At 42.8% G+C, this 16,359-nt stretch overlaps 2 protein-coding genes across 3 annotated transcripts; one reads left to right on the top strand and one right to left on the bottom strand.

Moving 5' to 3' along the window:
- The first annotated feature begins 228 nt into the window (after positions 1-228).
- LOC134791054 (odorant receptor 4-like) lies at positions 229-6,844 on the top strand. The gene is made up of 8 exons (XM_063762084.1): positions 229-448; positions 1,635-1,883; positions 2,242-2,510; positions 2,953-3,154; positions 4,653-4,752; positions 4,852-4,956; positions 5,661-5,822; positions 6,762-6,844. The coding sequence occupies exons 1-8, from the start codon at positions 288-290 to the stop codon at positions 6,810-6,812; spliced, it is 1,299 nt and encodes a 432-aa protein (XP_063618154.1). The 5' UTR covers positions 229-287; the 3' UTR covers positions 6,813-6,844.
- Positions 6,845-12,730: 5,886 nt separating this feature from the next.
- Positions 12,731-16,122, bottom strand: LOC134791053 (uncharacterized). 2 transcript variants are annotated; one of them, XR_010144248.1, is made up of 4 exons: positions 15,416-16,122; positions 13,983-14,172; positions 13,266-13,479; positions 12,731-12,854 (listed from the first exon to the last, which is right to left on the bottom strand). XR_010144248.1 is itself a non-coding variant. In XM_063762083.1 (3 exons), the coding sequence occupies exons 1-3, from the start codon at positions 15,776-15,778 to the stop codon at positions 13,346-13,348; spliced, it is 687 nt and encodes a 228-aa protein (XP_063618153.1). In that variant the 5' UTR covers positions 15,779-16,122; the 3' UTR covers positions 13,244-13,345. The 2 variants fall into 2 exon arrangements, 1 of the variants encoding a protein (XP_063618153.1); XM_063762083.1 differs by lacking the exon at positions 12,731-12,854 and having other exon boundaries at positions 13,244-13,479.
- Positions 16,123-16,359: the final 237 nt, after the last annotated feature.

Below are 16,359 nucleotides of genomic sequence, written 5' to 3'. Positions count from 1 at the left end.
GGAGTCTTAGTAATAGGGTCCCGTTTTACCCTTTGGGTACGGAACCCTAAAAAGACGCAGGTGAGTCTACTCACTTGAAGCATCAAGCGCTTCTTCAAGAACATCCTTGTAAATCAGTGAAGCACAACACCTGTCATATATTAGGAATAGAAATTGTAACGAGCAATAGAAAATTGGAAAATTGTTACTAACAACTTGATTGCACCAATGACTAACCTACTATTTCTCGAATCGATCTAATATTAGAAGCATTACAAGCTCAGTATTCGTTTTGTAACTGAAGCAATATGACCCTATTGACTATCCTCCGGGATGTAAAGTCATTTGTGAATAAAGATGACTACGATTTGGAGAGACCAGATGTGACGTTGCAGAATTTTCACCCTCAACTCGAAATATTTTTCGCTGTAAACGGAATATTCTTTAACAATCACCAGTCTAAGAAAAGGTGGTGTATTTTAAAACAGTTTTCATAAAGTTATATCTTGTACGGTACGAGTATGATTAGATACCGTAAAATGGGGTGAGTAGGGATTACGAAGGCAGTTGGGTTATGAAGGGGGTGAGGAGAAATGGTAGGGGGTGAGATGGTATTTTTAGACCAGAGTTATCACATTGGTACGTATATACTTTAGTACGTAAATACTTCTTGAGAAGTCAAGCTATTGTAATAATTGTGTCAATTCTAGCAATTATCCCATCTCACTCAATTTCTATTCCCCCCAACCCCGATTACGGGGTGAGCTGGGATTTCTTACTATTTTGTGTTTATCGTTGAATCTATGATATGAAACGACAGATTATCATTGAAAAACTAAAGTTCATACTGCCGGAACACTTTTCAAGTATATAAATCAACGTGCAACATATAAAAATAAACCTTTATTATAGTTAGAACTTCGGATTTGTCCCAACTCACCCCATTTTTCGGTACATCAAATGCATTTTGATCTGTTACATTTTTCTACAATAAGAGAATATTTTGTTAATTGAAACCTTTGTTGCAACTTTAACCATTTTTCTAATAATAATGAAAAACTCCAAAATAGGACACAAAATTCGGAAATACCCAATTGACATTTTTCTTTCCCTTCTATTATTTTTCTTACCTGCACAAGCATACCAAGTTGTGATTTCTTCTGGTTGGGACTGTACTTGGAGCCTACGACTCTTATGAGTCGGATGACTGCATGCTTCACCAAACGAACCTAACCTAAGATTCTACTCCGCAATACCCGACTTTGAACTGCTGATTACGTAAATTAACGGAGAACTAGACAGAAAATCCTAGCTGGTGGCCTTTGTCCATCAATGCAATTTCTTTTGACCAATATAATGATGATGATGATGCATTCCTGTCATCCCTCTTTAGGGACATAGGGCTCGCAGAAGAATCCTCTATTTGTTACGATCTTGAGCGGCTACTTCTAGCTCTTTCCAGCCGAGTCCAGTTGAGCCAGCCTCCTTCTCAACTGATCGCCTCCATATAGTACGAGGCCTCCCCGACCGTCTCCTGCCAGCCGACTGCCAGCGGAGACCCTGCTTGGCCAGATGGCTGTCCGGCCTATGTAGCACGTGTCCGATCCAACGCCATTTCCTTTCAGACTAATATAATAGTGATTACATTTCATCAGATTCATCTGGCCAGCACTGAGTTCCTTTATGGCATGTGTAGCGATTGGTTTCGAGCTGATGTTCATCTGGCGGGGTCTAACCATCAAGGACTACGCGATGGCCACTGAGTCCTTCGCCTACCTCATCATCCTTGGTTCTGTGAACCTCATCTACCTTGGAGTGCTGGCCAATAGGACTACGATCTTGAAACTGTTGGGAGAAATGAGCAAAGATTTTCGTTACATTTGCAATTTGGCGCCGAACTACAGGTATGAATTATATTATAAAATTAGTTAGACCATGCATAAGCAGGTTTTTAACATATATCTATGCTTCTTCACGGTGGTAAACGATAAGTACACTAATAGTGGTTAAACTCTTGTAGTACAAAAGATTAAAAGCAAAGCCCCGGTAACAGTTTCCGTGAAGACACGTTTGATTATTCATGTGTGTTATTCAGGTATCTTCTTCGCTCCATGTATTCTTAATGTTTTCCTTACGAGATAATCTTAGTGTATTTTAATACTTTGTGTTTTTTAATTCCCAGTAAACACATCGGTGTTAAACTTATATGTGTAAAATTTATGACTGAACTTAGTTGACAACCACTAATATTGTTTGTTTCAGAAACTGTTTCTTGAATGGTCAACTTCTCATTTGGAAACTGACCATGATTTGGGGGATATTCGTAACAATCGTGGCGATTCTGTACGTGTCGAACACGTTTCTGCTGCTTATTTACCAGAGCCTCTTTGCCACTTTAGATGAGCATTACGTCCGTCCGTTTATATTTCCTGTCTGGCTTCCCCATGATGACCCTTACAGGAGCCCTAACTACGAGATGCTATTGATTTTTCACGTTGCGCTTATATTTGTCGCCATGGCTTCATTCGGCTGTATGTATAATTATTTTATTTACCCTTACAAATACTTATACTTTTTTTTGTTAGCCTAGTTTAGTGTCCCACTGGGCAAAGGCCTCCCCTCCTTTCCTTCACTCAAACCTGTCGTTTGTACAAACAGCAGCACTCCTAACTGTACATCAGTGGATTTTATTATAACAGGCATAAGATCCACCGATGTGTTAACAAAGTGAGCTATGGTACTTTCCCGCCAATCCGGATAAAATGCGTCTAAGTCGTCCCGCCATCTTCTGTTACAAACACATACAAACTCTTGACACAGCGTTGCAACAATCATCCGTCAGGGATGCAGTGGCCATTGATGACATGTAAATATGAAATCTGCAAATTAAAATTTCAGCAGTTTCATGCTTTCTGCAATATTGTTTCATATTTTTAAATAGAGAGGCCAAAATAACATATTATTTAATTCCAGTATACGTGCCCCTATCGCTGCATCTCTTTATGCACTACTACAAGCTGCTAGACATGATATTGATCGCCATTGACGAGCTGTTTGATGAGTTAGACCAGTCAATCGTGACCTTGCATGTGGCGGACCAGCGCCGACTTGATGTGAAGGCTGAGCTCAGCAGGAGGATGGGACGCATCGTGCGGTGGCATCTGTCGGTTTTAGAGTAAGATGGATGAAGAAAAATCTAACGGCCTGGCCACGACATTGCGCGACTGGCTTCGGCTAAGGCGACAACCATAGGTTGGAGCGAGACATAGCGATCGGTCTGAGCACCGAGATCGGAGCATCTTTCGTTCCCACCTATAGTTTTCGCCTTAGCCGAAGCCTATAACCCTCTGTACTCTGTAATCTGTAAATGAGTACATGGAATTAAATTTGTAACGACATATGTAATTTTAAGAGCTGTGCTCTTGTCGGTGGAGCAATCTCCAACTCGTCCGGTCCTCTGCCAACTCCTTAACCTTCTGGTATGACACGACCTGAACCTACCGCCAAGAGCACAGCTCTTAAATATAAAGAAGAAGAAGAGATATGTAATTTTATTTATTATTAAATTGTTGATGTTATACATGACATTTTGTTATTTTGTTCATTTGTGATATTTTTATCTTTATTTGACATTTTAATGACAGTTACAAATTATTTACGTTGACATCGATTTTAATGATAACTTGGTTTATATTCAATTGTTTGACATGTTTTTCTTTGTACATGACGATCCTTATTCGGGGACACAATTAATTTTATTATTTTAAATTTATAATGTATTTTTGACGATCATGATGAGTGTCCAAATTACGTTTATCTTAAACATAATTTGGACGAATGTAGCAAATTTATAGTGTAATGTTCATCTTGAAATAAAGAAATCTAAAATCTAAATCCAGTCGCGCAATATCGTAGCCAGGCCGTAAAGCTAGGTTTAGACGAAGCCAGTAACGCTAGCGCCAGTCCTCACACAAGCCAGCAATGGCGCGAATGGACAAGCGCTCTATACCCACCAGTGCCACAGAATAAATAATAGTACTAGGTACAGAAGACTCACTCCCTAACAAAACGCGTCTGTTACGATCAGCACAGCTGCCGCTGCACAGAGGTGGCGACAGCGCCACGCGCGGCTTATGGCTTTCCCCAAAATTGGGGCCGAACGGATGTACTTTTAGCTACCTGTCCCAAAGCAATGAAATCGCGGAGTGAGCCACGCCTGCCAGTGCTGGCAGCCATCGCTGGCTTGTCTAGAAAAACTGTTTATACTCGTACTATCGCCCACACTGTTAACTTTAACTTAACTTAACTTTACATCGATGAACCTTATGCCTTTTGTAATAAGGTCCACCGATGTACAGTTAAGAGTGTTGCTGTTTGTACGAGGCCAATAACAAGCCAGCACTGGCTTCGTCTAAACCTAGCTTAATGTGCGACATAAAATAGTAGAAAATTAAATAAAATGGAACTAAAAAAATTCTATACTAAATTGTTGCCATGTTTAAGCATTTTACGTCAAAAATGTGACAGTTACGTAGAAAGTGGCGCCCTCAATAATTTTCTACAATTTCTTGTCGGACTTAAGAAGAAGAAAGGAGATAAGAAACAGGAGAACTTGCGTTTTCTTCTCTATTACTCTTGCTACGAATCTTATAATGGCATCATGATTTTTGCAGTTCTGTGGGCGCTATAACATCAATCTATGGCCCCATGCTGGTGTATCAAGTGATGTTTAGCTCCGTCATCATCTGCTTGATGGCCTACCAAGTCGCTATCGTAAGTCCTTCTGCATTGTTGTCCAGAGTTTGCAATTGTAATCTCTGTTCCCTTATTTCATTTTTGCTTTTTTTTTTGGTATGCTTTTTTATGTTTTAGCAACTGGCAGAAGGAAAATTCAACTACCTATTTTCCTTATTGTTGCTTGGTGCCATCGTACAACTGTGGATCCCATGCTGCATTGGTACTTTGATGCAGACCAAGGTACAGAACCTCCGAACTCCGAGCTGAAAGGAGTTCTGGTCAATTTATTTAATCGAATGGCATAAAAATATCACATATAAATCGAAAAGATATCAGGTATGTCACAAGTTTATCTCCAAGATTCTCAGCCGCGTCCGAACTTTGAAGTAGTTTGCAATCCGGTTCCGAAATGTATGAAACTATCCGGATCTGGATCTGGATCCACGGATCTTCCCATATATTTCAGATCCGTCGTGCAAACCATAGTCCAAAGTAAATGAGAACAGGGCTTCCAGAGTAGGCTCTGAGGAGGCACTCCTGTAGTGTGTTCAGTATTTCTGTTCAATGAAGTAAGTAGTACTTAAGGTTATTTTCATTAAGATATGAACTTGCCTTTTTGTCTACGGTACTGGCGAACAAGCATAATTTTAACCAATTCAGACTTCTAAAGGTATGAATTTTTGCAGAATTTATTTTTGTCTACCCTAATGCGGGCTGTACACACTACACACTCGTCGAGAGACACCGAGACAGGCCGAGAACAAGTGTGTACATGCTGCTCCCTTCTCAACTCGCTCTTCTTCGTCTCGTCTCGCGCTTCTCCGATTGGATCGGAGCGGTGCCGAGACTCGGCGAGAGGCACTCGACGAGTGTGTACAGCCGACATTACTTTCAATGAACTGCAACCTTGATAACTGGGCTTGATGATAACAAAGTGTTTCCAGGCCCTGTCGCTAGGAGAGCGCTGTTTCTACTCCAGCTGGTACAAGACGCCGCTGACGCAGCTGGTGCGTCAGGACCTTCTCATCTTCATCATGCGGACTCAGGTCCCGGTTGAGATTAAATTCACCGGCCTACCCGAGTTGGAGCTTCACACCTTCTCTTCGGTAAGTTAAACCTATATAATAGCCTTAACACTTTATTACGCGTATGTTCGGAGCCGATTAGAGTACGCAGCCATCGTGTGGGACCCGCACGAAACAAAGTATGGGCTCATGCTTGAGCGAGTTCAACGAAAATTCGCTAGGTACGTTTATAAACGGACTTATGGATACTATCCATACCTCTTTCCATCCCGCTTTGTCCTGGGAATGGTAGGCCTCGATACTTTGGAGCTCAGACGAAAACTGATGTTAATAATGCATTACCATTCCCTGATCCATGGCGGGATCGACAATCCTACTGTTTTGGGCCGGGTGGGTCTAGCAGTTCCCACGCCGAGCTTCCGTTTGGAAGGTGCGAGTACTGGCGGCCGCGCCCCGCGCGGCGTTGCCGGCGCCTCCTGGCGAGCCCTGAGACACGCACGGTGTATGCCGCCAACGCGCCCACCGCCCGAGCCATCTCTCTAATAAATAATATACTCACCCAGGTCCCGGATGCCGACTTATTCACTGACAGGTTGGGGAAATTTATCAAAACCACAATGTCTGCTTTAAACCATACCGAACTTGATAGTTAATATTATTTTTTACCTTTGTTTAAGGCTATGCAGCTATTTGTATTTGTTTTCCTATCTGCTCTATATTTCTATTTGCTTTGTTTTCACTGTATTTGAGTTTTACTTCTTTGAATTTATAATTTGTTAATGTGTCATATGTTCTATTTTACCGTGTAAGCGAATTGGTAAACTACTGTAAGCTTATATGAGAGAAATAAATGGTATTGTATTGTATTGTATACGCCAATAATCTGAATAGTTTTAATCAAGTAATACTGATAGGTATATTTTATATGTCTGTGTCTCACCTCTCACGGAAGTCTTTTTAAAGAATACTTAATACGATTTTATTTTACGTTTCTGTAATAATTTGTTCTTTCCTTTTCAGATTATGAGTACGGCATACTCTTACTTCAATATGCTTCGGCAGTACAATTAAGCTTCCTACTTGTAATATTAGGTGAAATCTCTCCTAATATAAATATCTACTTACCAGTCAAGCTCCGGCCCGGACACGGCCCGGTCTAACGTGAGTCATCCTTAAGGATACGAGTAAAAAAATCATCGTTTGTTCTCATCGATTTTCATTTAAACTCTATGTATAGGAAAACGACTAAGCTATTAAATTAATTTCCCGTAATACGTAACTCGATGTGATTTAGAGTGATATTCAAGATTAAAAATAATAAAAATGTCAGTTAGAAAAAGTATACACCACGTTACTTTTTCTAACTGTAGAACTGAAACTTAACTCTTAAGATTAACTAACCTAAGAGAGGTTAAGATCCACCCCACACTAACGTCTTTCGAGCGTCGGCGTCTAGTCAGCGCTATATAAAATGGCGTTGCTGCGCAGTTGCGTCAACGTTGCGTCGTGCTGCAGCCATAAAGTTGCCTAGATGCCGACGCTCGAGAGACGCTAGTGTGGGGTGGCCGTAACTGGTTAAGAGAGGGGACACTAGCGTCTCCCGAGCAGCGTCGGCGTCTAGTCAGCGCTATGTAAAATGGCGTTGCTGCGCAGTTGCGTCAACGTTGCGTTGTGCTGCAGCCGTAAAGTTGACTAGACGCCGACGCTCGAGAGACGCTAGTGTGGGGTGGCCGTAACTGGTTAAGAGAGAGGACACTAGCGTCTCCTGAGCAACGTCGGCGTCTAGTCGGCGCTATGTAAAATGGCGTAGTTGCACAGTTGCGTCAACGTTGCGTCGTGCTGCAGCCATAAAGTTGACTAGATGCCGACGCTCGAGAGACGCTAGTGTGGGGTGGCCGTAACTGGTTAAGAGAGGGGACACTAGCGTCTCCCGAGCAGCGTCGGCGTCTAGTCAGCGCTATGTAAAATGGCGTTGCTGCGCAGTTGCGTCAACGTTGCGTTGTGCTGCAGCCGTAAAGTTGACTAGACGCCGACGCTCGAGAGACGCTAGTGTGGGGTGGCCGTAACTGGTTAAGAGAGAGGACACTAGCGTCTCCTGAGCAACGTCGGCGTCTAGTCGGCGCTATGTAAAATGGCGTAGTTGCACAGTTGCGTCAACGTTGCGTCGTGCTGCAGCCATAAAGTTGACTAGACGCCGACGCTCGAGAGACGCTAGTGTGGGGTGGCCGTAACTGGTTAAGAGAGAGGACACTAGCGTCTCCCGACCAGCGTCGGCGTCTAGTCAACTCTATGGCTGCCACTGGACGTAACATTAGCGCAACTGCGTATAGCGATACCCTTTTTACATAGCGCTGACTAAAATGCTCAAAAAATGTTAGTTTATCTCAAAAAACAATTAAAAACATTATATTTTCCAACCATTCCAATTCATTTTGACACGTTTTCCCAACCATTAAAGAAGTCAGATTAAAACTGCATAACCTACCGGAAACCCATAAAATTCAACAAAAAACCACATAACATGCACTTTACCACCCCTTAACGCACAATAATAAAGTCTAAAATCGCCTGAATGAACTGTAAAGTCACGGTTTAGATTTACACTGGCGTGCAACGTGGCGAGTTTACGATCGCGCCCGGTAATCGATTGCGGACGTGACAAGTGTGCCAATTATTATGCACTCAAGTTTTCATGGTACTAAGGCCGTAAAATGCAAGTGGGATTGTGTGCAAGACGATTGGAAGATCTCGGGATGCAGTAAAGTCAGTGATCGAAATCGCTGTCAAGAAAAATAATGCGTTTTTTTCAAGGGATTTAGAGACCGACTGGCGTATACAGGTTTGTTTTCCATCGTATTTTCACGGAAACGTTGATATTGTCATGCTACTTCAGTCAACCTCCGTCCTTATTATACCGAGACTGACAGAAATAGTATGACACGTTCGTACGTTTTCGTGAAAATACGATAAAAAATAACTATTTTCGCTGGCTCAGCGACCCGAAGTAGATCTTGGCCTCCGACACTAGATTTCGCCATTCGTTCCTATCCTGCGCGATCCGACGCCATTCAGCCGCTTGGATGTCGCACATGCCCTGTAGACAACATGCGAATCGCTAACGCTACGTAGCGATCGAAACGCAACTGTCACTGTCACACTAATATGGAAGAGTGATAGAGAGGCATAAAACGATTCTATGACGAAGTGCAAGCGATTGTCACCTTGGCTAGGCCGGCAGGTCTTTCTGGACCTCGACTATCCACCGGTACCTAGGCCTTCCGTCTCCCAGGTAAGGCCGCAATGATATTAATACCAGATAAGATCTGGGTTAGTTATGGATCGGATCTGTCAGGGTCAAAAGGATCAATATACCTAACTTATATACATAGAAAACAGGAAAACACCCATGACTCAGGAACAAATATCTGTGCTCATTAAATAAATGCCCTTACCAGGATTTGAACCCGGGACCATCGGCTTCATAGGCAGGGTCACTAGTCAGAGTCACTACCCACTAGGCCAGGCAGGTTGTCAAAATCTATAGAGAATAAGGTAAATAACCTAGGGGACATGGGACTTTCGGGGCCACTTGCACCATTCACTAACCCGGGGTTAACCGGTTAAACCTGGAGTTACCATGGTTACCAGTACAATTTGGCACTGGGTTAACGGTTTAACCGCTTAACCCCGTGTTATTATGGTGCAAGTGGCGCTAAGTCATAGAGAATGGCAGTGTAAAACAACTCTGCATAATATAACAGGTCGGGACGACCACTGTCTGACCACGGCAGGGGTGCAGCACTCTTGGCTGTCTTTATAGTGAACTATTTTAATTGTAGTTGTGATAAATTTACTATCACAAATATTATAGTCAGGTAATTTGTACCGATGGATACCTACATAGATATATACGTCTATGAATGGCAGTGTAAAACAACTTTGCATTGACGAAATATATGTCATATACAAATAAAAAAATGACCAAGGCCTCCATTGCCCAGGACACTACAAAACATTTCATATCACTAGCTAAAAGTGAAAACTTGCTAAATCCATTTTTGAAAATGAAGCATTTTGTACCTATTTTGTATTACATATTTAAAAATAAATATATTTTAAAAATTAATTTAGCAGGTACTTAATAGACGATATTACAAGCATAGCTTGCTATAACCGTGCCAATGGTTTTCGTTCCCTGGCTATTCGCGTGGCCACGGAACCATTTAAATTTATGGCCCCTTTCTGATCTGCACCGAATGTTCCAGAATGCTATTATTGCGTAGAATTATTCACGAGAAATTAGCTCTAGTGTACGAGTCAATATTCATCTCACCACAACGCCTTTACTCCTTTGGGATAGGGTTGAATATAGTGTGTCATTTTTGAAACGAGGACTATGGAAAATTAAGCTTTAACTGATGTTTTAAGGACTTTTTTAAGCTCTTATTAAATGTAATTTCATTGTTTTTACCTTAACTTCCGACGTTTCAGCTGAGTAGCACCAGCTGTGGTCACGGAAAGACTGGCGTCCCAGCAAATGTCAACAGGAGATATAAATAAAACACCACTAAACTACCCGAAATTAGTCATTAATGTAAATTAGTTATTAATGTAAGTTAGTATTAGGGTTTTTATGTTACTGGCAAGGATAGTTACAATTTTCGAATTTATAAATATCATCATAATTATTTTGCGCCTCCTCCTGCCGCCCACTGCTGAGCATAGGTACTCTTAGAAAGTGCAACTTGCATTGACGTATATCTCAGGACTGGCCTTACGGGCAATAAGAATGGGGAATGAATGGGGCCAGTATAGAGGGGTGTGACATCGCTACAACGCGATTGGTTGAAGAGTTCGCATCACGCGTGCGATTGGTCGCAACTAGTTGGCTCGACTTCGTGAGTGACACCGCTGAACTAGTACCATTTTTAGTGCCCGTGGCCCGTCCTGCCTGAGATATAAGTCAATGGCTACTTGTCCCGGTCCTGGGCTAGTCTCATCCAGAAGTGCCCGGCGATTCTCCGATTGACGGCCACCCAACAAGCTAACGGACTCCAGGCGCTGCTTTCATCCGAAAGCGGCCACCAATCCGTTAATATTTTGCTTCACCTGCCATTACTTTGCCTAGCAACATGTCACATTAATATTGAATTCCATCACCACCAACCACAACCTTGGGATACCACCAGACTACCACGTACCTAATCCGCGATATTAATCCACTAGTACAAAACGATAAAAAAATAATAGCCAAATATTCATCTATTTTTAAGCTCAAAACAGCGGGTAACCCTAGCACCCTCCGCGTTAAACTTTTAATTACCTACACCAGAGACTAACAAATAGTAAAAACTGTCGGTTTCCATTTTGGTAGAGCGTTTGTTTAGAATGGTCGAAAGAGCTTGTGAGTCTGGTGAACCTGAAAAAAAAATCCCAAATCAAAAAATAAAAGAGGGGATTTTTGTTACGCTGGTTCAATCGTCAATCGCCTACAGTATTAACTATTCACTGTCAAATAAACCGCACGTTAATTTGGTACACTGGTATAAAAATATGGTACTGAGGGTTTGCTAAATAACTACACCCTGGTAGAATTAACACTTACAGTGCCAAGTGCCCTATTTCCAATACAAAATGAACCCACTTAGCGGTTTTTTTGGCAGCGAATGTGTTAACGATAAGGAATACGATATTAAAAGATTAGATAGACCTACGATTGATTTTGCTGTTTACCGTGGCTTCCGTACAAAAGCAAATTTTCTGAATGCGATAGGAGTTTTTTCTGCGACACAGCTAAATGCTCAGAAATAATTATAAACATCAACATAAAACGTACAGACCCTAAATGCTCAGAAACATAAACATCAACAAAAACACAGATCCTTTTTTTTAATAAACGAAAACAACTTGCGTGTGTATTCTTAGATTCTTACATGCGTAAAACTGCACAACTCGTATGTGTAGAACTTGACACTCATTATTATTAACTCGTCTCTCCTTACTTCTCTGCACCCATTATTCAGGGCCCGGAGCTATGTAAAAAAAATTGGAAAAGTTTAAAATTGATACCGATATAGGTAATTAGCGATAACTTTAACCGGGGTCGTTCAACTCGAGTTGAATTTAAAGTTTAATGGTGCTTTTTGATTGGCCATTGTGTTGGGGGCAGCGCTTTCAGAAATGAAAAACGTTGGGGGAAAAGTTAGTCTTAGAAATAATTATGAAAAAAGTGTGTACCTACCTTTAAGGATTTTGAGTCGGAAATGAACAAGTTGGTCGTCTAGAATTTGAAAATGAATCAAGTACCTACAGTTTTGTTATTTTTTTACACAAAATCTTAACAAATTATACACCTAAACCTTCCTCAAGAATCACTCTATTGATAGGTGAATACCGCATGAAAATCCGTTCAGTACTTTTCGAGTTTATCGCGAACACACATACACACAAACAGACAGACGCGGCGGGGGACTTTGTTTTATAAGGTGTAGTGATTTTATGACTTTAGCTCGTATAAACCGACCTGTGGGCGCAGCACGGTTCCATTTTTATCGTCTATCACTATTCGCGTCCCTTTCGCACTTACATACTTGTTAGAACGTGACAGGCATGGTGACAAGGGATAAAAACGCGACCGTGCTACGCCGCCTGGTGGCCGATGTAACACATCGTTCACACATCGTTCGAGGTCCCATTTTTTGTGTAAATAGTAACAAACTATTTTGTAAGTAACTACATAATGCGCAAAAAATATTTCTTTTAGTGTTATCCACCTATGGCTTATAAATAATGTAGGTACTTTAAACTATAGACAAGAGTATTTAAAAATGATTAATTTATACAATAGAAATGTCTTTAGTGTTCTTACCTAGAGCACTATTTCTATGAAATAATACGCGGAGATAGAGAGGATGAATATTTACATATAATGAGAGAATATTTACAATGATTAATTACAATTGCATTTACAAATTAGATTTTAGCTTCCGTATCGTACGAAGGAAAATTTAGTTGTGTATGACATTGACTCGTTGTCTCGTTGACGTAGACGGTTTGTGGGCAGCCAGCATTGCGGTGCGCCACAGGACCCCCCTGGGAGAATCAGAGTCCTGCCTGTAAATGAGAAGGAAAGGTTACTTTCCGGCCAGACCGAGTGGTTCTCACTTATGCCTGTAGGTGAAGCTGTGTCGCTCTGCATGTAAGCTGGTTTGACGCGGTCAATGGAGACTGTCACTGGTCCTCGTAGTAAGTCCAGTGTGACGGTCTTGTCCGTTCTCTTTAGAACGCGATATGGGCCTGTGTATGGCGGTTCTAGTGATCCACGCAGTGCATCCTGTCTAAGGAAAACATGGCTGCATGAACTTAGGTCCTTGTGAACAAAGACTGACTTGTTTCCGTGCCTTGATGCGGGGACAGGTCTGAGGTGTGATATTTGGCGTTTCAACTGAGTGACAAAATCATCAGGCTGCAGGGTGTTTGAGGTATGAGAATGAAAAAACTCACCCGGGATGCGTAAAGGCTCACCGTACACCATCTCTGCAGCTGAGCATTTGATGTCTTCCTTCCACGCACTTCTTATGCCGAGTAGGACGATCGGCAACACCTCAGTCCACCTCGTGCTGTTGTGGGCCATGATTGCAGCTTTCAGGGAGCGGTGAAGACGCTCCACCATCGAATTGGCTTGAGGATGATAAGCCGTCGTGTGACGCAGCTGTGCACCACAAAGCTCTGCCAAGACCTTAAACATACGTGAGGTAAATTGACGTCCTTGGTCAGTAGTTACGGTTTGAGGACAACCAAAACGCGATATCCAAGTATCGTAGAACGCATGGGCTACCGTTTCAGCCGTGATATCAGACAGTGGCTTTGCCTCCGGCCACCGTGTGTACCTGTCAATGGCTGTGAAAAGGTAACGGAATCCTGATGAAGGTGGCAATGGGCCGACCAGATCAATGTGAACATGACTAAACCTTTCTTCTGGTAATTTGAAATTTCCAAGAGGAGAGGAGGTATGACGTTGCACTTTAGCACGTTGACACGATTCGCATGCACGTACCCAGGTACCGCAATCTTTGCGTACAGATGGCCACACGAATCTCTGAGTAACAAGTTTGATTGTGGATCTCGTACCTGGATGACTCATGCCATGGATGGTGTTAAATATCTTCTGGCGATGCTGCTTGACGATAAACGGACGTGGCTTTGCTTGAGACGTGTCACAATATAAATAAACATTGGTACCTGGTACGGGTACTTTCTCAAGCTTCAGTGACGAAGATCGATTGGCAAGAAGCTCTTGTAGTTCTGGGTCTTCCTGCTGAGCTTGCGCGATGGCTTCGAAGTCTGGTGGCACGGCAATGGTCTCGATACGGGAGAGCGTGTCAGCGGTGATGTTGTCTTTCCCGGAAATGTGTCTGATGTCGCTTGTGAACTGCGAAATGAAATCAAGGTAATTGAATTGTCTCGGGGAACATTTCCTGTCTTTTTGCTGAAAGGCGAAGGTGATAGGTTTATGATCTGTATAAATGACGAAATGTCTGCCTTCAACCATGTAGCGGAAATGTTTGACACTTTCATATATAGCGAGCAACTCCCGATCATACGCGCTGTATTGCGTCTGTTGCCGTGTCATCTTCTTTGAGAAGAAAGCAAGTGGTTGCCACTGTCCTTGCACCAACTGTTGTAAAACGCCGGCCAAGGCCGTGCTTGAAGCATCAGTAACTAGAACGAGTTCTGCGTCCATAATGAGGATGAGCCAGTAATGTAGAGTTCGCAAGACTAGACTTACAGTTCTGAAATGCCTCTAACTGTTGATCTGTCCAAGTTAGTGGAGACGAACTTTTCAGTTTAGGTCCAGTTAGCATGTCGTGAAGAGGGGCTTGGTGTTCGGCAGCGTGAGGAACGAATCTTCTATAAAAGTTCAGCATGCCGAGAAACCTGCGTAAGCCACCGACGGTCTTTGGAGGAGGAAATTCCTGCATAATCTTTACCTTCTCGTCGATGGGACGCGTGCCTTCTTCAGAGACAGTAAAGCCAAGAAATGTGACTTCCTTCTGACCAAATGAACATTTGGATTCATTGATGAGCATACCGTACTCATGGAACCTATCGAACACTTGCCGTAGATGATCTAAGTGCTGCTCGGCATCTTTAGAATAGATGAGCACGTCATCGATGTAGGAGTACACGAAGTCCAGATCTCTGAGCACCTCATCCAGGAACCGTTGAAAGGTTTGGGCAGCGTTTCGGAGTCCAAATGGCATGAATGGGAAGGAGAACAATCCAAATGGTATTGTAATGGAAGTTTTGCAGATATCATCTTTGTAAACGGGAATTTGGTTGTAAGCTTTAACTAAATCTATTTTTGAAAATATTTTACTACCAGCGAGTCGATGTGCGTAGTCCTCTATGTGGCGGACAGGGTATCTCTCAGGGATAGTGCGTGCGTTTAGCGCGCGGTAATCCCCGCACGGCCGCCAACCATTGCCTTTCTATGGCACCATATGTAGCGCCGACGCCCACGGTGAATCAGACGGTTGTGCTACACCGTCACGAAGCATCTCTTCAAACTGCTCCTTAGCAATCTTCAGGCGATCTGGAGCTAAGCGGCGTGGTCTACAGAAGGTAGGAGGACCTGGAGTAGTTCGGATGTAGTGAACAGTGGAATGCTTTACCTCTCGCGGCAGTCCAGATGGTTTCGTTAAGCTGGGATACTCTGCTAGCAAGCGGTGGTACTCACTGTCACCCGAAATTGCCTTAACGCTGGGTTGGTTGCAGTGCTTAAGCTGTCCCGTAGTCGACAAAGTTGTTAAACTGTCAATAAATAGTCTTCTATTTCTGCAATCGATAAGAATACCATAATGTGCAAGAAAATCAGCGCCAAGTATAGGTTTGTTTACGTTTGCTACGACAAAGTTCCAAATAAAGTCTCTGCGTAATCCTATGTCTAACTTTTGCTTGATTATGCCGTATGTATGTATGAGCGAACCATTAGCGGCAGTAAGCGAGTAGTTGTCAGGCGACTTGCAATTAGGCATAAAATTGCGTGGCAGAACGCAAAGGTCAGATCCGGTATCAATGAGGTATTGAATTTTAGTTACTCTGTCCGTGATAAATAGGCGGCAGGTTGTAGTAGGAGGACAGTCGGCAGCCGCCACGGTAGACTGTCTTGCTAGTTTTCCGCTTTAAAGTTGCACGGCGGAATGCACTTCCGTGCGTTGGTATTAAAGTGACTATGATACCAGCACATACCTGATTTGACAGCTCGATACCGACCGTGTGACTTCGATCTGCTGCGACTGCGCGACCTGCTGCTGTTAAAACGCGAACGTCGCTGACCGCTGCTGTTACCGGTGCTTAGCTGAGCAATTTGTTGCGTCATTTCGCTCTGGATGCGCACCGTTATAGATTGCTCCATCTTCTTAAACATGTCTTCGAACGAAGTCATGCTTGCAACTTGCTTAAAAGAAGAACAAGGTGTCACGTCGATGATTTGGTCTGCAAGGATCGCGATGTCGTCTAAAGAAGCCGTCTTCTGAGACGCGATGATCGCTTGCACTTGAGTAGGTAAGCGAGTGGACCACAAACTTCGGAGAAAATCGTCAGTGACACTATCGCC

This window comes from Cydia splendana, chromosome 5 (genome assembly GCF_910591565.1).
Source record: "Cydia splendana chromosome 5, ilCydSple1.2, whole genome shotgun sequence".
NCBI lineage: Eukaryota > Metazoa > Arthropoda > Insecta > Lepidoptera > Tortricidae > Cydia > Cydia splendana.
Note: the sequence above shows the minus strand (reverse complement) of the source record. Positions and strands in the feature narration are given on the sequence as shown.